We start from the raw sequence: 24,531 nt of genomic DNA, 5'->3' as shown, positions 1-24,531 counted from the left end.
CAAGGCTGTAAAATATAACACATGGCCCCATTACAGAAACCTGACACCTCAGTGCAATTAGACCTCCATTTGATCATCTCCTCAAGTTCTGTATGAATACAAACTTATGAAAAGGAAACAGGGACAATGCATGGCAGTAGCTTGAGAGACATTATACTAATGTCTACCAAATGACTGGACTAGACAGGCACTCTGTCCAACAGAAACACATTCAAGGTTTAACAACCCATTTGTCTTGCCTACATTGTGGTTTTCAAGGGTTTCTATTTTTATTGCCAGCATGTACATGTACAATGAAACATGTCCCTGTAACAAATGGCTTTCAAATTAAGAATGGTACTTCACAAATTCAGTATTTACATGACAATGACAGACATTGATTTCATGGGTTACATGGGTTACAAAAGACCATTGTTTCCACATTGCATTTCGTGGAGTTAAATTGATTTACATTGATATTACCAGTAAAATAGTCAAATTATGATAAATGACAAGTAAATACGATATTCATGTGAAAGACTAAACAGCTGAACCATTCATTATTTGCTTGTTTCCTTTACAGATTTCTATATTCATTTAAAAGTACTATTTGGCAAGAAGCATTTACTTACTTTGGAAAAATACACCTACAGTTACAGAACTGCCCGTCTGACTTTCTCACTGCGGCACAGAATTCTTGGAGGAGTCCGTTGAGTTAGTGAACATCATATTTATTTACATCGTCGAGTTGGATTTGTTTGAATTTTAGTCAGAAAACAATAAAAGCCATTTTGCTTTGTTGTGTGAAGAGAGGAAGGACGTTCAGTGTGACGATGTAATTTGAGATAGTTCGTGTAAAAAAAAACAACTATTGACCGTAAGCAGTGTCATGGGGGGCAATGGTTGGATCTATTTACGATCATGTGACGAGATTTTAACCAATCACATGCCATAATTTCTAAGGCCTGATTATATATATATATATATATATATATATATAGCTGGTCAATAAATAACTGAAACCGCACATCTTTGAACAATATGTAGCCTACCAATCTGTAGTGGATGTCTACTGCAAATTCAAGGCACCATTTCTTTCAGCTCACTTTACACAATATAAATCAATAATAATTAAGCGTTTTTGAAAATGATGCACCTCTTGTGAAGGTTTGGTAAGTGGTTTGTAGACAGTGGTGCTCATAAGTACAGACATGATATGGTTTCAGACACTATGTGGTTGCAGACACTCAATTCATTATTTCTAGCTTAATTAAATATGTAATTTCCTTTCAATGACAATGTATATCAATATTAAAGCAAAGTAAAAATGAACAATATTATGTAATGGAAGTCGTGCTCTTAAGTACTGATACCCATTCTATGTATCTTTATTAGGCTCTGGAATTGTCACAGCTTCTAGATGTCTTGTCATGGCGTCTACAGGCTTTTTTCACAAAGCGGGAGACTCTTGCTACTCTTCTCAGCAGATATGTTTCAACAGTTCAAGACTCTCTTCTCTTTAACTCAGGCCCGCACTGTGTGCACCTGTTACCTTATGATGCTTAGTGCAGCAAACACCATGCGCGCTGAGTGCACCAAGCACAGTGCCCAGGTAGTGTATGTCACCGCGTGCACCGAGTACTGATCACCGCGTGCACCTGGTGTACCAAGCACCAAGGGCACTACTCGCAGGGAGGTGCGTGCACTGTGCACAGTGCGCACCACGTGCACCGAGCACCGAGGGCGCTGAGGTACTTAACACCGCGTGCACTGTGCGCACCACGTGCCAACTGCACATAAGTAGCTGGCGGAATCGCTCAACGGCGGGGTTACAGAGCCTAGCCCCGCGGAGGAACTGGGTTCTCCCCAAGAGTGTAGGCTGAAAAGACACACACACACACACACACACACACACACACACTCCTCTAAATCAATACTGCACAGGCAGTCGCACACAAACAACACAAGAAAGCCTGCAACGCAAGCGAGGCAGGCTGCTGAAGAAAGGAGAATTTAATTTTTTAGACTCACTGATTCCACAAAAGCGGCAAGCCAGCTTTCAGCATGAATGCTGGGGAACTGCAGTCGACCCAGAAAAGTTATTGTAGTATACGCTCAGTTGTCAACACCGAAGGTCTTACCTTACCCTCTTGAGAGGCAAAGAGGAACGGCTTCCGTGGGTTGACTATTTTGATCCCTCGGTAGACGGGACCGAGGATGTCACCCCAGGAAGGGGCCTATGGGCAGCTGTGATACAGAGAGCTCAGTAATACCTACCAATAGGCAGGCATGTCCCATAAGTATGTTGTTGGTCGTCTTCGAATTGAAAGGAAACTAAAACGTTTACTCCCAGCTCCTTTATCTTACTTGAAAAATCTCTGCTGCAGTAAAGTGTGTAAAAAAGCATCTAATGAGTATTCCTAACAAGATTGCAGCCGACAGACATTAACCATTTCACTGCTCACACCGAGTGCATTGTGAATACTATCTCTATACAATAAAGGATAGCCTACCTAGTCATCATTTCTAATCTGTTTTTAACTGACTGCTGCTGTGTATCTGTGTTTAACTACGTTAACGTACACAACTACCTAGCCTATTATCTGTTATCAATACGCATCCAATATCGTAAAATAAATAAATATAATAAAATTAATACTCTTGTTTACTAGCACAAATATCTAGTATCTACGTATCTGTGCAATTTAGGGAGCTGTTGGGATTATTATTATTATTATTATTATTATTATTATTATTATTATTATTATTATTATTATTATTATTTGTAGTTTAGAGTAGCCTACATGTAGTCTATACAGTTACCAGACTGTGACATTCGCCCTAAGTAATGCTTTGCAGTTGGCATCAAGCTGGCACAACTTTAATGAATAGGGGTATTTATTATTCGTAAGAAAATAGTATTAACCAGGCAATTATTGTTCAAATGCAGCATCGATGCGCGCTTAGTTACAAAACTGCTCCTGCATTGTCTCTGCTCCGTCTCTCTCCCTCTGTCTTTGGCAGCTTGGCATCCCCTCAGCTCCTCCCCCGTGTGGTAGCTCACTTGATCAAATCCTTGAACGTGAACAGTTTCGCTGAAAAGCACTTTTTTAAAGCCAAGACTACAGCAGCAACGACAACACTCTCCCTAACTTCCAAGGAGTCGTGGGCTCCCTAAACGTTAAGTGGGAATTGCAAAGAATAAACCCCAATTCCTAGTAAGCGATGGAGAGGGGGGCTGGCTCCTGCCCAGGCTGGCACTCCGCTCTGTGGATCTGCTTTCTGATCTCCGCTTGTTTTCTGATTATTGCCAAGGGTGAGATAACTTGCACATCGTGCCCATCGCCGGCGACACAGCACCGGAGGGGTGTGTTACTGGACCTGCAGATGGACGCGGGGAAGTCGGGGACAAGATTTCTAAAGAAGCATTTGAAAAGGTCCGTGGAGCCATATTATTCTGGGCTAGGGGTTGCGATTGCTTCGGATGTAACGGGTGTTGCCGGGGATGTAAAGGCAATGGGCAGTGGCGTGATAATACCCCAGTCCATAGCCGAAGCAGCTAGTTCCAAAGTGACAGGTCCTGGTATAGAAGAGGCCGGGGGCAAGGAAAATATGGTGCGGGGGCAAGAGATGATCGTGGATGTGGAGAAACCGGGTGATTTAGGGCAGGATGGTGGGGAAGCAGTTTCAGATAGGGGCAAATTTGTACATAAAGACGTCAAAAATCTGATATACGGTGACAACTTGCTGAGAGCAAAGCGGAGCAGATCCAGCACCCCACTGGATGGAGAGCAGTCTGGAGAGAGGAAAACCGCTCTCCCATCACAGGACGGACAAAGACTGAGCAGAGCTGAGCTGAAATGGACCAGAGATGACGGGAAAGTGACCAACTCCAGGCAGGAAGAGTTGAAACTTACCAGCACCACATTCGCACTGACAGGGGATTCTGCTCATAACCAAGCCATGGTGCACTGGTCAGGACACAACAGCAGTGTAAGTTCAACCATTTAGTACTGCACATAAAATGTACTATTTCCATAGCATGGAGCACTTCTGTTATCAATTCATGAAATACCTCATTTCATCGCAGTCGTTTTTCCTCTTGCAAAGTGCGTGTGTTTTCTTAACATCCTATTGAAACGACACACTACTGTACCTTAAAAAACATTGTGTTGTTGCTGGCAGTTTGGAACTGGTGATGGTTTATGCACTTTTTTTTACACTATTTTTATGCAATGCGTTCTGTGTTTGCTACGACCAAGCAAAGCTTATTTATTGCAGTATAGTTGGCTCTGATGGCGGCCCCTTTTCCAACTAATTCAACAATCAAATTATGCTCATTAACATCAGAATACCAGGATAAGGCCAAATGTCATTTCTATAAACAGGGCAGTTTGTTAGTATGCTTTAGCGAGATTCACTGGCAAATAATAAAATGGTTTAAATGGTAAGGATATTGTTATTTTTATTTATTTATTTATTTATTTATTTATTTATTTATTTATTTATTTGTACAACGTGCGACTTTATATCATAAACTAAAAACTGAAATAACTCCTTTAAATTTTCCATTCACGAGAAAAACGAATGACTTTATTTATTTTAAAACGGAGTCAATTGAAATCTTCTTTAATGTACTCCCTGACAGATTGGCTCTGTTAAAAATCAACAATTCTATCCACAAACTTGTAAAGATCCTCCATTTTCCATTAAACTGTTTGATTGAAGAGCACTCGGTCTCCCAGTCTCAAGCCAGGTAATGGTCAAACAGGGAATAGAAAATGAGTAATGCGTTGTTGACCAATGACTGGTGTTTTAGCAATTCTTGTGTGACTCATTATAATGACGAGAATAAGACAACAGCTACACAAAAGCAATAGCCTTGTGTATGGGCTATCAAACTGATCATGACAGACATACATTTAATGCAGTATCCTAATACATGTACCAGACTAGTAATCAGTATTCAATAGCATATTGGTACGTTTTTTAGACCCCAATACACACCAAAAAACTTTCTCGCTTTTATTTTCAAAGAATAAGGAGGAAGGACTAAAGGAGAAATCGACCAGTTACCAAAAAAACGCACCTTTCGATTACCACTATTTTCTGACAAATAGGTGCTAGAGTATACAGTAAGGTCGTTATCAAAAGTTAAAACGTCTTTCTGCTGTATAAATAATGTTCACTATACTTGCTTAAAAGTGTTCAGTTCACACACACACACACACACACACACACACACACACATATATATGTTGTTGACCCAAAATAATTGGTTGCATTGCTGTGTTAATGGCGAAATTTAAAGACAAATTACTTTCGATTAAAACGAATGTTTAAAGATGAATCACTTTAATGTTGCTTCTGTTCAATGTTGTTTCTCCAAGTGGCTACTGGTATACAATTAAAAGCGTGTTCCACATCTCTGCGATGATTTCACCAGGCATGATAGTACATTAAAGATAATAGACGCCACTTTCAATAGAAGTTTTTGGGGCTTTTGTAGCCATTCTAAAATTGTACAGTACAGCAGCATAGTCCTAAAACAGCTGTAATTTGTTTCAAATACATTTTGAGTGATCTACAGAACAAATGCAATTTCTGAAAAGCAAACCCGGAAGGTTAATTCTGACTGCTTTGTTTTTAACGTTTCTCAAGCAGGAATGGCGTAATTGCAATAAACAATGAATACCAATGCTACACAGCATATATAGTCCCCCTGTTTGTTATTGACATGGTTTTGCATTGTAAATACGCTGTTTTACCAAAAGGTGGAGCATTTTTGTAATCTTCAGCAACCTATGGATGATATTTAAATAAAAGGGCTTGGCATTAGGAGATTTACAATATGAAGCGCTTTGCGAGAGAAATACCCCAAGCGCGCCTACAACAATGCTCTAGTTCAATCCAATGTCGTTGTTTTTTTTATTGGTATTTTTTTCTTATAAATTAAATTACATCACATTGCTATTGGTTGAATTGATGCCCGCAGTGTTTTTTCACATTGCGTTTTTAAAACATATTCCAATGTTCTCATTTACAATAACAAGCTCAAATGAATGTGTTGCAGTGATTTGGGGTTGCCCGGTACTTTTCAAGCAAGATGTGTTGGTTTTTAAATGCATTCTTTTATTTCTTGCAACATATTATTGACAACATGGTTGGAATCAGGAAGGAATACGTACTATAAGGAAATTTGAACTTATTAAATCAATTTGAATAAAATGTACAGAAAAGGTTTCAGCCACAAAACTCTTCTTTTTTATTATTACTACAACATCTATTCCTTTGAAATAGTTAATTAATGAAAAGTTTAAAAAGCAATTTATGGATGTCTGGCTCCTGATTTACTGTAATATGCTTGACATTTCTTGCTATTGAACAATAATATGAATACATTTCAGAAATCCTACATTTAAAAAAACAAACAAACAATTGCCAGTCCTCTTGCCTTTCATGTGAAACAGCCTTATTCAACTGTTTATCTATCTTCACTGAACTGTCACATTTGCACGGTGGGCTGCCTTATGTCTTATGATGAGTTACAAATTTACTTCCAAAACTTCATTTGAAATGGTCTCACTCAGTTGTTTGGCACGTTAACTCGTTATACTTTTTTTGGGGGCTTCTGTGGTGCGGCACTGATCATCTCTGGATACTTAACAAGAATCACAAGGCAGCAAGACACACATGCATCAGCCATTAGATCTGTGCTTTAGTCTCACAAGGAGCTTGCAGACCAAGCTGACCCCTCTCTTTGTTCCTGATGCAGTACTTTATCTTCATTGCATTTGTGATTTATTAATTGCTTGTGAATGGTGCGATGGACCCTGAAAGTCCTCTTTTTATCTGAGAGGAATCAGGGAATAGAGTAGCTTTCCTGCACACTGCCGTGCAAATGGATCTCTACGGCTGGCTGGAGGGACCACTCTCCTGGGGGAACAAGAAGATGGGTTTAGCTGCCGTTCCCATCCAGTCATTGACCTCTCTTGTGTGACTGCTTTCAGAAAGGCCAATCAGTGTCAATAGTGATAGTGGTGTTGTGATGTCTTACAATAGGAAGCAGAGCCAACTCATTTAATATAGGGTTCCAAAGCTGTTGTAAGATGGTATTGACCAGCCTGGCTGCAGTTGAATTGGTGACACAGGGGTCGCATCCAAAGAGACACCTCCTCTTATTGCTTTGAAAGATCTAACAGTATACATCAAAGAAGATGGGGGTTGATTTCATCAGTTTATATCCCAACGGAATGTCTCCCCACGATTTTATTAGAGGTTGTTACAGCACTGGAAAATCCCCCCCGGATTTCATCTTCCACCTATTTTTATGGGTAATCCAAGGATAACTGAGGATACATTTAGTTGGTTTATGTGATCCAGGATTTCTTTTTAGTACTTCTATGTAACACTGATATAAGCCATAAATACAAACCATTGCCCTCCCGGAATCTAAATGGAACCATAAAGAAATACAAGAACTGTCACAGATCAGGAAGACTTCTGAAATCAGTCCTGAATCATTTGCCATGTTTAATATAAAATGGATTCCACTGTTTATGTTGTTATATGATTGTATGACAGCTGTTGCCAATACCTAGTCCTGCACTAAGCATCCAGGAACATCTACTGTACCAGATACCAAAAGATCCCTACCAACTTATCAATTACACTGCAAGGTTCTTTACTAAGAGCCCAAGGTTCAAATAGCAGCCATTGAGCACCATCTTTGAAAGGATAAACTGACAAGCCCTTTGTCTGTCTCTGTCTTTTCACATTTAACTGCAGGGAGCTGAGACTCAACTAAATCTACGAGTATTGGGAAAGCAGTCTGGCAGTGTACAGAGAAAAAAAAAACTCTAGAGACTTCTTGTATTAAAGAAAAATGGAGCTGTTTGTCATCAGCATCCAGTATGGCATCTAAAATCAGAGCTTCTAAGCTCTGATACATTTTCCTTGGTCAGCCACCCAAGATTAGAAAAGAATAATCTATAGGCAAATCAGAAACCAATTAAAATAAAAAGGCATTGAGTGGAAGACAAGATATTCAACTAATATATGGCCCCAGAAAAGGCAAGTCAAAATATGTTATAAGTCAAAGCATAGGCGTTCCTGAGGGGCTCATTGTGTAATAGCATGGCGGTGCAAAGTCGCTGGTCTTCACTTAGGATTCCGGAAGGAGCGTTGCATTGGTGGATTCCTAGACTCAAAAAAATGATGTTCCAGTATGTTCATTTAACAAGCACTGTTTATTATGTATATGCAATTCCCTCAACTTACCCCCCCCCCCTTCCATAGACAAAACTACTGTGTAAGCAACTTTATTTTAATCCTACTATACTTTCCAGAGAATAGCAAATTGGTGCCTGTGGCAGTCCACTCCTTGTACCTACACTGTGTTTACTCCTTAAATTTGTTTACAGTAGAACTCTGAACACACAGCATGGCACAGTCTCCTGAAATACATTTTAAATAAGGGCATGGTCATTTCTGCCAGATTGAAATGTTTAAATATATTCAGTTACTAAGCAAACACATTGTTTTTGTTCAATTGCATTTTAATTATTGATGCCATTGTCAAGGATTTTAAGAATGCTCTACTTAAGCAGAATGATACAATGAGGAGCACAAAAACCAGGATGGCTTTACATAGAGCCTTCTGAATTATTAAAACAACCTGTCTGTAAAAGACCTGCAGTGCAGTGCAGTAGACTGTATATCTAAAATATGCTTTTCTGTGATTTATATGGTGTAAGCTACCAGCGCAGAATATTTGGTTGGTTTAAATGGAGAATGTATTATGTGCTGAAATTGTGTGTAAGGAATATGGTATAGGTTACAGACAATTAACTTGTTTATTGAAATACTCAATAATACATTTTGAGGTCAAACTTAGAAGAACTTCCAAAAGATGCCCCTTAGTTTCTTATAAGTTATTATTATTATTATTGATGATGATGATGAAAATGTGATTCTTGTGCAGCAGGTCTTTCTTGTTTATTTCTGTGAGCTGTAATGTTTTAAAGATCCAGTGTAATAATGTAACCTTTATTGTGTTGCACATGCATTCTTTTTCAATTCTAAACACTTCTACCTTACCTGAACAAGCTGCGTTTTCCCGTTGTCTTGTTTTCCTATTTTGGAGAGACCCACCTGGTATACCTGAGCGAATCCTTCATGCATTTTCAATTAAGCTCCCTCAAATCATGCTGGAATTTCGTTAGAATGCTGCTAAGTAGTATACGCAATAGCAGATGCCACCATGTTCATTTTTAACCAATGAGAATGCAGCATTTGGTTTTGATCAATGTATAAAATGTATTGAGTTGAAAAATAAAATACGTTTTGAAAATAAAATTAGCAGTAAAATGTTAAAAACAAGGTTACAATGCGTGTACTTAAAAATGAAAAACAGTTAAAAAGCAGAGAAATGTTAAAACCTGCAGAGAACAGAGAACGGGAATTGCAGTAATCACACACCAGACATTTAATTCTATAGACATTAAAGGTTTGCTGACATAAGGGGGTTTAACAGTAGAATACGGGAGAAAATCTGTCCCGGGAGATGTCCTGGAGAAGGGTCCAAAATACGGGAGACTCCCGGTGAATACGGTAGAGTTGACAAGTCTGGTAATTACGTGCCCTTCTCTTGAAAAACATATCCACCATAGATTGCTTCATATTTTTTGTGCTTTTCTCAATGCATGCTGCTTCAATCTTTTTACCGCCTCACGCCTGTTGCCATGGTTGCAGTTTGTGTGAAGATAGCAACAGTTGCATACGTCACACATGATTCACATTACAGTAGGTTCTTGCTGCTTGGATCGTTAAAAAAGGGGGTTCGTTATAAGAAGGCTTCGTTATAGTGACGTTAGACTGTATAACCTATTACTGATTGCATATTGATTTAACTAACAGCTTCTTTCTCTGTGCTTAAACCACCAAAGCAATTATAAGGACACGCTTTGCCTTCTAAACCTGTGCTTATACATGTCACATCTATATGCTGTGCTGTATGAATGAGAAATGGATAGGACTGCCCCATAAAAGGGCCAATTGAAAATTAATTTATTATCTGACAGAGGAAACCTGAGGTCAATATTAGTATCTAAGGTGGCAGCGTGCCTTCATATGCTTACAGTAAGTTACTTTTGGCATAAGCCTTTTCTAAACACTAGAGGGAGTCTTGCGATTAAGAAACACATTGAAAATGAGGAGAAAACTATGCTTCTTGGAGAAGCGTGTTGCTGTTAGCTTGTCGAACTTCCCATTTTATCTTTTGGGAGTATTCTCAACAGAGTAACACAGTTATCATTTAAAAAAAAAAAACAAAGAACAATAAAGTGGTGATATTTGTTTCACAATCTTTTTTATACAACTTAATTTGAAAACTGTGTTTCCTATACGTTTAAAGTTTGTGTGGTTTTGAGTGTGTTTTCTATACGTTTAAAGTTTGTGTGGTTTTGAGTGTGTGTCCTATACATTTAAAGTTTGTGTGGTTTTGAGTGTGTGTCCTATACGTTTAAAGTTTGTGTGGTTTTGAGTGTGTATGCAGAGGACGGTTTAACAGTGTAGATATAGATATAGTGCAGATGGGTACTTCAAGTGTTGCATGTTCTGGTGTCTGGATAATTGCTTTTACATGTGTGATAAAGCTTGCTAAGGACCTTCTTTAGTATATGTTAATATTTGTAGGTATATGGAGGCTGTCATTTTAACATCTAGAGAACTTCTTATATAATTGTAATGAACAATTATATAAGCAGTACATGTACACCCCCCATTCTTAATCGGGGGGGTGTACTCGTCCTGTCTGTCTGTCTAACTGCCTCTGTCCAATATTCCATAACCGTAATCTGGGAGGATCATATGAATGCAATATCTCTGGATGTGAAGGCGCGAGAGATTTCTGTTTGAACATCCTGCTCTTCAACATATTGATGAATCGTGCTGGCTCGTGCTCCTTTAAATTGAAATGAAAGTGCATTAACCCAAGGTACATCATTGATAGTAGTTAGACTGCAGTTGAAGTTCGCTGAAAAAATGCATAACGTTAACATTCCTGAAGTACTGAACAATGCAATGGCAACTAAAGACCTGGGCAGGAGTATAGCTTAACATCGCTAGCATTGCATTCTTTAAAGCCAGTCTGGGAACAGAACGATAACAAAACAGTACTGAACCGACCTCCTGCTACCAGCTGTCTCAACCAAAGGGAACAATCAGAAAGAAGTGGAGACAAGCTGGCAAGAGGCAGATGAATACATTTTAAACATTTGAATACACTGGGGCCTGGGAGCATCATTGCTTGCTCTGCTGCTCTGCAACAGTGTGGCAGAGGTTATCCAATGGTGTGTGAATTGTTCCATCTGGAAACAGATGGAGCTCACTGTAACAGGGCGAGGAGCTCTGTTCAGTTATTGTTTATTTATTTTTAGAATGGGGTCTCCCCCTCCACCCCTTATTTTGTATTTGTGTTTTATGATTTATTATTGTATTTATGTGTACTTGGCGGTGAAGTGCCGCGGGTTTTGTTATTGTTTTGTTATTTATAAATGTGTCGGCGTAGCCATGTGTTTTGTTATTGTATTGTTTAGTAGCATGGATGGGTAGCCCCATCCACAGTAATTAAAAAACTTGTGCAGATTGTGGCCGAGAGGTAATAGAGTAATTATTAGTAATTACTAGCCAGTTAAACCCGATATATAAACCTGCAGCTGCCTGCATTCCGGGTGGGTGTTCAGAGGAGGAACGAGAGCGAGCGGAGAGAAACAAAACAAAACTAAAATCTAGGAACAGTGAAGGCGATTTGCCCAGCCTGACCTGGATTATTTGTTATTTATTTGTGTTTGTGATTGTTTTGTTTAAATATTTATTTTGCTCTGTGAGCACTGTGTTTTGTGTTTGAACCTTTTATTTTATTTTTGCATTATAAAAATAAAACGGCGCAAGCGCCTTTGCATCGTATCTGCAGTACTGGTGTCAGTTTTTTCGGTTCCTGCTTCTGACCTGACGTCACCACTCGTCCACCCTGCCACACTCACCAACTCAGATTCTTCTGTACATAGTAATCTCTTGAATATCAGTAGTGAGCTTGAGGGGCAATTACCGTTTCAGGTTTGAAAAATCTTTTTAGAAAATCCAATAAATATTTAAATATACTTTTAGAATAAACCTCATACATCATAAAATGACCTATAACAAAGCAGAGGAACTATTTTTTCATTTGAAATGCAATGTATTCCTTTTTTTCTGTTTTTGATCCAGTTTCTACCTAATTCAAACTTTAAAACGAACGTCACATTGCTATTTACTCTGTTTAAACAGTGTGGTTCTACATTCTATACTTGTCATGAAAAGCAGCACAGTGGACAGGCAATACATATGATTGTTATTTAGAAGCTGGCCTCGTGGGTTTGAATTTAACTGCTGGGCTCCCTTAGTGGAGACAAACTTCTACAGCAAAAAGATGAGATGTTTGTGCGTGTTTAGATAGGGACTGTATCTGTGTGTCGCTGAGGGTCAAACGATTGAACAGCAATACGTATCACCACAGTGCTCATTAGGTGGGATCTGAGGGCATCGAAAGACATCGAAGGAATTGCAGTCTCGTCCCACAGTGCTCTTTACAATCCTCAAATCATCATGTAATGTTTTATTGCTCAAATGAATGACAATCCTCCATTCTGCCACATGTCTTTTCACTCCAAGGTTTCTATATGTGTCTAGTTTCCTTTGTAACTTCTTTGTTGATTTTGTTTTATCACAATCTCCTGCTGATCGAAACAAACAGTAGCAACATATCATTATACTGGACAATACTACCTGGGGCACACAGTCTGAATGCAAAGCCACTTAATCAGTCTGCTGCTGGTTATAAAATAAGGGTCTGACTTCGGATGAAAAAGGTGTTACTGCCCCCCCTCTCAAATAAATCCCTATGAATGATAAACTCAATTCGATTCAAGGTTTACCATAGAGAGGAGTGGTGTGTGTGTGTCATGAATACATGTTCTTATTTGAATTGAATAAGTATTTCGAAGGGCCTTAGCATGTGAATTGTTCACAAACTTTTTCTTTGTCATGTTAGTTTATTATATACACAGTGCTGTGGATTTTCTATTTCCAGAAGTGCTTTAGAGACTGCATTAGCTGCTTCTTATAAATTCTATAAATTATACAAATAGAAAGCAGGGCACTGCGAATGACCCGTCCCATTACTATTGATTTACAGGGCAATGCTTTGCTTTGACCCTGAGCGTCACTGCTGTTCATCCCCAGAGCTCCACATCTGGGCAAGCTCTTCAACCCCTGGTTTAAATATTTACCCAAGCTTAAATAGACCGTCTCCCTTTATGAACTTCACTGCACTGTGGTATCCGTGGGTCTGAACAGCTGAGCTGAATTGTTCACATGCAAATAGAAATAATTAATGACAACAAAATGTCAGTACAGTAATTTAAGGCTTTTGGTGTAGCACACAGAAATGAAGTGAATGATGTCATGTCAATTAATAGTGTGGTGCCCAGCATGATACCTTGAGGACCACTTATTGATTCAGCTTGATGCTACAGTACAGATTTAAAGTTGTGTTCTTTCATCTCAGTCCGATCTTCAGCTAACAGTTTTCAATGTCACACGGCTACCACATAGCTTGCTCAGCTTGTCGTCAGTCCAGGCTCAGAAGAGGCTCAATAGATAAGATAAACCATTTCCATAGCCTCTTAGCCTGCTTGACGCTCCTTGGAAAAGCCATGTGGGAACACGTATCACTGCACACACTGCTGTTGCGGGGCTTGGCATGCTGAGAGAGGTCCTAGTGAACAGTACATGATGCTTAGAGACATGCTTTGCAGAAAATCAGGAACACTTTCACACCAATCATGTAATTAATCAATGATCTGGCCTGACACCACACTTGTTTAACTTTTCTTGGAAGCTGCTAGTGGTTCACCAAGGTTGTCATTTTTTATACAAATGAGGTGAAGATAAAAAAGAGCTTTGTTTTTAATTAATAATAAGGGTTCCAGGATGTCTTTGGCAGCTGACACAGTTTGCCTGCAATTTAATTAATTTCTCTACACCAAGAGGAGTACAATTACTTGGATGGCTTTTTTATATTGTATATATTATAGATAAATGGAGGTTATTAGCTCACCGTGTATTAATTATACCATACACAAACTGGAAGCTGGCTGTGATATTTACTGAGATTTATTTTAACCTAGCATTGTTGTCCTAAAAATCGTAATCATGCTTAAAGATATAACACTAGACACCCTTCACGTATTAGAAATAACTGAAACAAAGAGTGTACCCAGGAACTACCAATAAACATTCAAAAGTGCTGTTTCTTTAACTAGCATTGTGCCGAGTGTTCTATGCATCTTTGACATTGACAAATCCTTAACGATGATTAATTGATTTTCTCATAAGTTCCACTATACGACTTCCACTGATAGTGAAATAATGAGGGAGCACTATAGTGAAGGACCCTTACGCACTGCATGTAGAGTTTGCTGTCACTGTGGCATTCACTGCTCAACAAGGGGAAATGTATTGATATGTTATGTTAAGTACAATAACAAATTAAATTAAATAAAAACTGCTGATATGTTTTGCTGTAATGTCAGGTTTGAAACATAGGTGGCTGATATTAAAATGTATTCTCCATAACATTTCCTTTGTCTCATCCATCTGTTTTTGTTTCTTTTTTTTATTTAAGAAGATCAATTGCCCATATTCTTCAAATATAATCCATTAATATGTAACAATGTCATATTGTTAAGCCAACCACAATGTTCGTATTTATATATGGATACCAACATGCCAAAGTGAATACGTGTTGTAATTCTATATTTACTGATTATATATCGGAGTACATTTTCAAATCAGTATATATATATATATGGTTGACTAAATATGGGGTTAAAACCCTGGCAGCATCAACAACATGTTTTTTTATTTATTGTCTGGGGCGCTTTCCTCTCCCCTACTAAAAAAAAAAAAAAAAACAACATCTGTAGAAAAGGTTGCCAGCTGGGAAATTATATTGAGAAGTATTAAGCATAAAGAATAACCTATAAGCTATTTGAAATAGTAATTACAAATGGGCATTTACAACCTTTCTTTAAATTGTATAAAGCCTGTATTGCTGTATATTCAAGTATGACCGTCTTTAATAATCAATCTGCAGGCTGGCACAAAAAGCAGCCCTTTATTTACAACTTCTATACCGTTTCTTTAAAAAATGTACCTGAATATTTCATACTGTGAATACAGAACACACCACAATCTATTTACAAGTTCAAAGATATGTAGAAAGAAAAGATAAAACCAATATGGGGATTTAGGCAAGATTAGACAATTATTAATTATTAGTTTAATCAGTTTTTTAGTTTAACTATTTGAGCTCGCTGAATATTATTAAAGTTAAACTTGTGTGCATAGTTGGGAAGACAACATATTCTAGATCGATTGGATACATACCCTTGTGACAGCAGCTTCTACCATACTTTCAAGTGTTTCCATTTGTTTTCTTTTTCTCCCTACAAAAGCCATTACTTTATTCAAATGTCTTTCCCTTTTATATTGAATATCCAAGGCTGGTTAATAAGGCTTTGGCAAGCAAAACTATCTTAGAACTCAGCCGAGTGGCTTGAATCTCACGAGACTGTGATTAGAGGCTCAGCAAGAACGGAGCACAGATCTCCCTGCGACTGTAACGAAGGGATGCTAGTCTTGCTTCTCTGAAACAGTAATAAATAATCATTCTCAGGGGCGCCCTGAGGCTGTCATCTAGATTAACAATCCTCAAACTCTGCCCTTGGTAATTGGCATCAGCTGATATTTTGAAATATGGTAGCTGGTTAACAGAAAGGGTGTTTGTAAAAGACTGAACACAGTTTTCTGTTGAAGAGTTTCAGCATCATTTGCTTCAGAGCGTTCTTTTGTGTGTTTATGGTTCAGCTATGAGGAGAGGGGGGCTTTTATTTAAAGGAAATCATTACCCTGCTGGGTATTTTAAGGCTAGCTGGAACTGGACTAGACCCAGTACCCCACTGATGTATAGAAAATAAATAAAGCTTTACAACAACCAACAGTATATTTTGAAAAAAAATGGCTGTAGATTCAGCAGGCAGCGCTCTGCTGTGTGACAGATGTACTGCTATAATGGTACTGCTGCCCTCTAAAGAAGAGGTGAGGTAATGAGATATACCACCGCTGTTGTACCAGGGTTTAAGTGCTTGCGTTGGGAGTGTGAGATAGCCAGTTACCACCCATGCTCTTTGACGCATATGAAAATGAACCAGCTTTAATGTTAAAGGAACACATTTGCCATATTGCTCCCTGAGTGAAAATCAGAATAACTAGTTTCATTTCTGAAAATGTATGGTCTTTCTTACAATTCATTATTATCAAATATATTGCTCCATTTACAGTAGTGTAAAATATAACTACAGAAGTAAAAGCACTACTTTTTGTATACAAAATGAATACATAGCACATGCTACAAAATCCGATTACATTGCAGCCATAAACACATTCATCATCTGTTATAGGATTTTGATTGTATTATGCATAGATTACTGGATTACAAATACATGTATTTTGAATAGCTGGAATAATGCATGGATTACGCTTTCCTGTGCTTACCTGGTAGGCTCACACTAATTCTAATGAAATCCTTTCCCAAAACATAATCCTAACATCGATTCAAATGAAGATAAGCCCAGTCAATTATTACTGAGTATTTTATCAAGGTGGATTTGGATGACATAAATGTAAGCAGACACATTCAACTAGGGACATTTTATTTATCATTAAGAGCATAATGCAGTCCATTGTTAATCCTAAAAAAAATAAGATTTGTTTTGATGATGAAGAAAGAAAAGAAACCTGTCGATTTATGGTTATAAAAGTTACCATGTGCTCCACTCCCTGCTCTCTAGATAAACCCTATAGGGTGGAATTGTAAGGAATCACCAGTTATCACATACAGGGACAAGAGAGGCAGCATCTATACATGTGGGGAGGTGGGTGGGGCGGTCAAATTCCCCAATTGCCCAGGTTCAAGGGGCATTTAAATGATCTTATTTCCTGTTTCAAAAACGATTAATCAGAGTGAAAGTAGAAACAAGTAGTTTGCCTTCATTTCTTAACCATCAGTCCAGCACTGCCTGCCTCACAGAACTACTTTTGCATCCCCCATCTGCAATTCATGTTTTCTTGCCCGGCAAGTGTACTAATTATAGCTATTATAATGTGGATCGTTAAGGCACTTTTGACATGATCATTCACCAGAAAGATAATATGCCACTCGTTACAACATGAATACATAGGAAAAGGCCAGCAACATTATTTCTAGTTTCTACTGAAATTTACGCGCATGCTGACTGCATTGCATTCGCCATCAGCTAGCCGCAGCCATAATAGCACATTTTAATTCCCTTGACACCACTACTGCTTGGGTGCCTGTTTTGTAATGTGCTAATGTGCAGTTTCCTGTAGGAAGTGCTACAGCTAACAGGTCATTAGTGTTCCTAACAGCTACACCATTTTTAACCCTACCTGCTAATACGTTTAGTAGATAAGACCTTCCACGTGGGATGATGACTGGAATTGTGATCTTGTTAAAAGAGGCCCCACACAAGATATTAGGGATCACCCCCCCCCCCCCCCCCCTCCCCCCTCCCCCAAAACACACACACTACAATTCTCTCTATCACTGAGCTCCAGGTTTGTTAGCTGTCTGTGTATTAGATAGATGCTCTTGAGAATACTGTTTGCAATTTAAACTTCCGTTGTGGCACCTATGGCAGGGGTATTCAATTACATTCACTGGAGGGCCAGATAAGGCAATGATATGATTTATGATTGCCATTTAATAATACAAAGCAAATATTTAGCACTGTAATGCTATTAAAACTGCATGCTAGTAATCTTAATTTTATTAAAACTATTAACTAAATTCCTTTTTGTCTAAAATTTTGACATTTGCTCACACCGTCTTTGTTTTTCGAAAAATGACTGCACAACAAGCTTGCAAGTTCAGTAATGAAAGCACGTCGATCAGTGGCGGGGGCAGATTTGCCATGACAGCAGCACCAGACTTTCCATGATGAGGTGGAAGGGGGGGGGGGGCAGACAAAAAAATGGAGGGGGCTGCACCCCACTGTGTGCGGGCATGCATAAAATACATTACAATATTGTTCAGTGTCAGAAGAGGACCAGGGTGAAAAATAGAAGCTACAGGAGAGTCATTATCTGAAGAAGTGAAATAATAATAATAGTAAACAGTAAAGTGTTGTAAACAAGGAAGGAGAAGGGTTATTACCAGGTAAAGTGCAGAGATAATTTGTTGCTGTATTATTGCGTGTTGTCAATAAATATCGCTTGTTAGGGGACACAAGCACCCTGTAGATAGCAGCGACCTTTCAACCGTGTGGATCAGCAACTAGCATTTGTAATGAAGGACAACTACTTTTAAAAAAACCTGTCTACTTCTTCCCAAAAGAAACCATAATAAAAAATTAAAAAATTAAAAAGCATGGCCCAAGGACTGAATTTATCATTGCTGTGCACCAAGTTCTGTGCAGTTGGATGTCTTTGAGATCAGTGCAGTTTGTCGATCTGTCGTCTTTGACGATCTCAGACAATAATCCACAGTGGAAATGGCCGTGTGATTTGCCACTAGAAACGCTAGTTTGAAGTGGTAATTTATTATCTGTGAACAAGCAGCTTTCTAATATATTAAATATTAACTTTTTACAGGTTAGTAAATATAACTTGACTATTATTATAATATTTAGGATTGTTGTTTTTCTGTGTTTTTCCATGACGTTTTCTTCCCCTTTAAGAATTTGTTTGATCCCTGCTAGCCCTTTAGTAGTGGAATTGGTTTAATGTACTTGTTTTGGTGCATGCAGAACAAAGAAACTGCATGCAAATGTGGGTGCAACATTTTAATAAGCGATTCATTTATAATTTAAAAAAGAATAAATGCAGGACACACTTTATTACAATCACTATTCGTAATTGTATTAACATTAATACAGACTAGTCATTTATTAAAATGTTGCGCTCTCATTTTAGCGTTCTTCATTCTGCGTTTAATGAGAAAGTAAAGACTTGGACGATTTAAAAGCCTATTTAGTTGTTTTACATTAAACCCCCATAAATGAAAGTGATTTTCTCGCAAAACTTAATTAAAAACAGCCACATTTTGCGGAAAGACCGCACAGTTGGCAGTACTGCAGCTGACATCCGATGGGCCAGACGGAAGGCTCTTGGGGGCAGCCAATTGAAGAACACTGACCTATGGAAAGCATGGCTGCACAGGTACATTTTCTATTCATAAAAGGGCTTGGAAAAAGCAAGTCATTTTCACGTCTTGTTGGAAAGAATGAGCAGATGCACAACTTGGATGCTAACAAGCCACTTCTCACTACATCACAGCACTCTCTAATCCACAGTCTCCGACGAGCACCATTGTTTAAATAACACTGGGATGGGCTATTTCAAATGCATTAACATTAACAGCAAACAAACATAATGACAGAAGATTTTTTTGGTACTTGTAGTTTTTTCCTTGTATTTTCGATCTTTTAGGGTTAGGGTTAAGGTTAGGTTCAGAGAACAAGCCCTGCACTGGGGCCAGCACTTCACTGCCACTGTCCTTTGAATTTACTGTCTAAACGACAACCAACTTTGAACTTTTAACAAGTAAGGCAGCAATGTGTGTGTGTGTGGGGGGGGGGATTTGATTTTGCCCTGCAGTCAAGACAATAAGCCATTTCAAAGGGACAGGTGGCACAGCCGAATAGTAAGCTGTCCTAAGCAGCTCCTAGTTATCAATTACCAAACAAGGTAGATGTGTCTCAACACCATTCTGCGTTAATCGCTCTAATATGTCATCATTACATTTACAAAGCTTAAAACAGTGCTGGATAAAGTGAGTTCTACTCTGTGCTTTGATTTAGAATAATCTGCATTGATTATGTTGGGATATAAAATGGCATAAAAATAACAACCCCTGATTGGTTAAACAGCATCACATGACTGTGCATATAGCGTATACACACGGCTCGCATACTAATGAACTGCTTCACACTGTATAAATCAATAGGCACAACGTTATAAAAATTCCATGACAAACTTCCATGACCAACTATCATTTTATTTATTAGCTATAAAACCACTGCCACAAAATGGGTGACATTCCACCTATTTTATTTAATATATTTGGGGATGAAACTCCAGAGAACTGATACAGCACCAACTTTCCTAGTAAAGACAGTAATCCACCTGAAAAAAGTAAGTGCTACAGAAACTGTCAACAGTAGACACATAAGATTACGAGGCACAGCTAAATGAAATAGAAGAAAACAAAGATAAAAAAAACTAAAAAGACTACAACATGGGCTGTTAATGTCTTAAAGAAAAAAAATATGGACATTCATTTTAAGGAAATAAGTCCAGAAAACCCCAGCAACATTTTGAGGGAATTTTATGCCAGTCTAAGAAGTTCAACCAGCGAAAAGTATTCAAGTCTCCAGTTTTTTAACACTGAGACCCCAGTTGTTCGGCGCAGAGCTTTAAAAAATATTTATCAAAATGCCCTCCCGATGTAACAGCCTTTTACCTGCACCCACTCAGAGCTCCTCAGCAAATCCTGAACACTAGACTCTACTGGCACTCCCATGAACCGATGGGGATACATTTACTCAGCGAAATGATGCCTAAACTAAGCAACAAAGCCAGTCTCTCACAACGCTGCTTGAGAAGTACAGCGGTACACCTACTTTTAGAAGACAGGCTGGCATCAAGGGAAATAATGTTTGTAAACGAACATCGATCTGAAAGCAGTTTGCCAAGCAACTGGAGTCCAACAACAGAAAAAGTTCAATTTTAAACTCACCTCTAGTCCGACTCCAGCCTCCATTGCAGCCGCGCCATTTTCTTCCTTAGTTTTGAGAAACTCTGCCCAGAAAAACACTTTACCATCTTGTACTCTGCCCTCTACTTATGAAATGCCGCTTTCAATGCAGAAATTCACAGTAAATGGAAATGTTATTTTAACAACTTAAAACGAAGTTGTAAGTACAACTTAAAACGAATTATTGAATACAAATTAAATGTTTTGTCCTTTGGGACTATATAACACAGCGGATGTACACATAATGAAAATGTATTGTTTTATTTAAAAAGGGTTTTAATTATTTTTCATCCCTCAATGTCAATTAACTTTGAAATAGCCATTTTACAAGCGTTATAAACCAGGCATGTGTGTATTTCATGGGAACTGCCCATCGTGGTTTATACCTTACATAAGTCACAGCTGGATTCTTTATAGCATTTTACAGTACCAGAGAATCCACTTATTTTTAGGGGTTAATCCAAGGATAACCACAAAGAGCTGGTTGATGCAATCCAGGGTGATTCCCCTGTGCTTCAACCCCTTAAGGTACACAAGGGGTGAGTCAGGTATTACGAGGAAACTGACAATTTGGATGACCAGATCCAACCTGTCAGTAAATTTGAAACCCTGTTTCGCGCACCTCATTGCAAAAATAAGAAAGTTAGCATAATTTGTATTTGTTGGACACATACTGTATGTCCCTTGTAAAGGGTTAAACAAAGCAACTGTGGTTAACCTGATAAATATAAATTCCAATAACTTATAGTCTGACATGATAAAACAATAAGTACATTTTATTCAAAATGGCTAGAAGCACACCCAGAGGAACACATAAAAACCTGTCTGAGCAGGCTAAAAATAAAATAAACGTAGGAGAGAAATGACTGCAGATGAATCCAAGCATACAGCATGGGAGTGTGATCTAAGAGGTGAACTCATTTAATAATACTGCTGTAAGATAAACACATACATATTGGAGAAGAGAGGAGGAGGAGAGATTTCAAGCAGTTTTGCAGGAAATTAATTTATTCAGTTAAGATGCAATGCACAAAGATAAAAAACATTTGAAAAAATGATAATTAGAAATGAGAAAGAAAGGGACCTGTGGCCTAGCGTGACTCCCAGAAGTTTCAAGCACTTAGATGTCTAAAATAATACCTGATCAGCTAATAAACAAAATCATTGCATTTATATAAAATTTAAACTTTCAACTCCTCAGTAATGTTGTTGAAGCTGACACCCCGGGATCCTTCATAAAGCTGCTTGATGAGATTCTTGGTGTGTTCATTATCTGGGATGGCAGGCATTATCATCCTCACTGGGGATGCATATCCCAGGTCAAGATGCCCATATCTAACTCACACACATTCAGATAGAGCTGCTTATACAGGTGTGATTAAACTTGTTAAGGATGTGCCATGCCCATCATATGATTAAGGTGGATTTGTGTTCTGATGATTGCGGTTTCCATCATACTACCTGGTGGCTCTCATTCGGTTTTTGTAGCTGTGGCGGGGTGGGCGGGGTGGGCGGGGTGGGCGAGGTGGGCGGGGTGGGGGTGGGGGTGGGGGTGGGGGTGGGTGGGATTATTATGAACAGCTGTGCTTCTTACAGTGCTTTGAAACAATTCTAGCTCATAGGGTTCCATTAAGGATGTTTTACAAATGTAATCGTATGTGAAGCTGTATTTTTACAATAACAAGTGCTATTTGACCAAATACAAACAGTGAACCCCATTTGCCATTTGTGATGTGAAATGGGATTTTTAAAAACACCCAGTCCATTTAAAAGACCACACTGATCCCTCATCAATTCCCAAATCCAGACGATTGCTTTTTTTAGGAAATGGATATAGAATTGTTATGGCCTTACTTCTTTCTTATCTGTGGGAACAAAAAAGCCAGTGCTGAGAAGATGGCCAGCTATATGAAGATTATATTTACAAGGCTGCTTTTTATTTCAACTAATGGTTCTATTAATTGACTGAAGGTGTAATTTCAGTACAATTGTAAAAAAATGTTAGTATAAAGTTGTAACATTACTGTAAAATACAACTAGAAAGCAGTAATTGTTATCTCCCACTAGTGTTGCATATCCACAGAGAGCTAGTGTATAGATGGGCTTGTGTACTGTGCATACTGCACACATGTTACACTTTAGAGTTTTGCATATATCTGGTCCAATTGTGATGAAACTTGCTAATTACTTTATTTGGCACACTCTAGCTAACCTAAACAGAACACCTAATGCATACCAATTCTAATTTGGGACTCCACACAAATGTCCTTTCTAGTAGGTGCCTTCAAATCTGGGCTGGATGCTCTGGTTGATGAAGTATTACCAGAAACACAATCCATCAAATTACAGTTCCTTCTTTGTTAATAAGAAACAACATCTTAATGTTAATGTGTATTCTGCTCACATGCCTGTAATAAAGAAATGCGATATACAAAATGCATTCAAAACCTTCTATAAAAACAAATGTGTTATATAATAATACTATTAACAATAATAATAATAATAATAATAATAATAATAATAATAATAATAATAATAATAATAATAATAATAATAATAGTTATTATTATTATTATTATTATTATTATTATTATTATTATTACTATTATTATTATTATTATTATTATTATTATTATTATTATTATTATTATTATTAATAACAGTAAGATGTTTGGGTTGAAACCTAGCTGCAACCAAGGTATAAAGTTAATCAGCCCATAATTTGCATCCTGATCAGAAATGTGAAAGCTTATAAAACCTGTGGTTTAGAATAAAGCTTTCACAAAGTTAAATTTGTGTATGGCCATGAGGAGGGTAGGTTTTCCAGCTTGTCCTAAATTAAATGTAAATTTGGGCCTCTTTAAGCATTAAAAAAGATGCCAATTTATTACTAGAGTTGGAATCAGGTTGGAATCAGATTGTAAACTCCATGCTTTGAAAGTGAACTTGGCATGACTTTGTGAATGAGATGTTACAGCTCTGCAGTGCTTTATCCTGGTTACCAAACTCAATAAATACATTGTCTTGTGAGCCCGCACAAGGACACAGCAGGCTTTGGTTACCAAACTCAATAAATACATTGTCTTGTGAGCCCGCACAAGGACACAGCAGACTAGTCTGTATTAATGTACAGATACAGATACAGCCAGTAAGGGCATGCTCTTCATTGTATGTTCTAGTTCTTGTGCTCTTGTCTGTAATTTAGGAATACAATAACAGGGCAGTTTTCTAGCAATAGTTTCATGCCCATATCTGCTACGCATTGCATTCTGGGTAGGAATCTTGAAGAACAGAGTACCTGAACATGGGTGCAGAAAATACATAGCATGACGCTTTGGATTTAAATATTGAGTAGGTGGCAACTGTGTCTACTTAACATGGACAGTCAGCTCCTCATTTTAACCTCCCCGTGTTCCTGTATCAGCTATTATAGTTTACCGTGAGGAAGAGTTGGGATGGCCTTCATTTTTTGGTTTTGCTTTAAAATTGATTCAGAAGAAATTTTTACCAACAGTAAATAATAATAATAATAATAATAATAATAATAATAATAAAAGTCCCTACTATTTGACCTTTAACCCCAGCTGCCATTATAGGAGAAGTGGGTATTGTCC

The 24,531-nt window shown here is 38.1% G+C and overlaps 1 protein-coding gene across 2 annotated transcripts in view; it reads left to right on the top strand.

Annotated features, from left to right (window-relative positions):
* Positions 1–3,070: 3,070 nt before the first annotated feature.
* The window catches only part of LOC117414956 (VPS10 domain-containing receptor SorCS3-like), a 144,118-nt gene continuing 122,657 nt past the window's right edge, over positions 3,071–24,531 (top strand). For both annotated transcript variants that reach the window (XM_059026120.1, XM_034024822.3), the window contains exon 1: positions 3,071–3,972. In XM_059026120.1, the coding sequence (XP_058882103.1) occupies positions 3,205–3,972 (768 nt within the window). In that variant the 5' untranslated portion in view covers positions 3,071–3,204. The remainder of the gene's footprint in view (positions 3,973–24,531) is intronic.

This window comes from Acipenser ruthenus, chromosome 7 (assembly GCF_902713425.1).
Source record: "Acipenser ruthenus chromosome 7, fAciRut3.2 maternal haplotype, whole genome shotgun sequence".
Lineage (NCBI taxonomy): Eukaryota > Metazoa > Chordata > Actinopteri > Acipenseriformes > Acipenseridae > Acipenser > Acipenser ruthenus.
The sequence above is the reverse complement of the archived record's forward strand: the minus strand, read 5'-3'. Positions and strand labels throughout refer to the sequence as shown.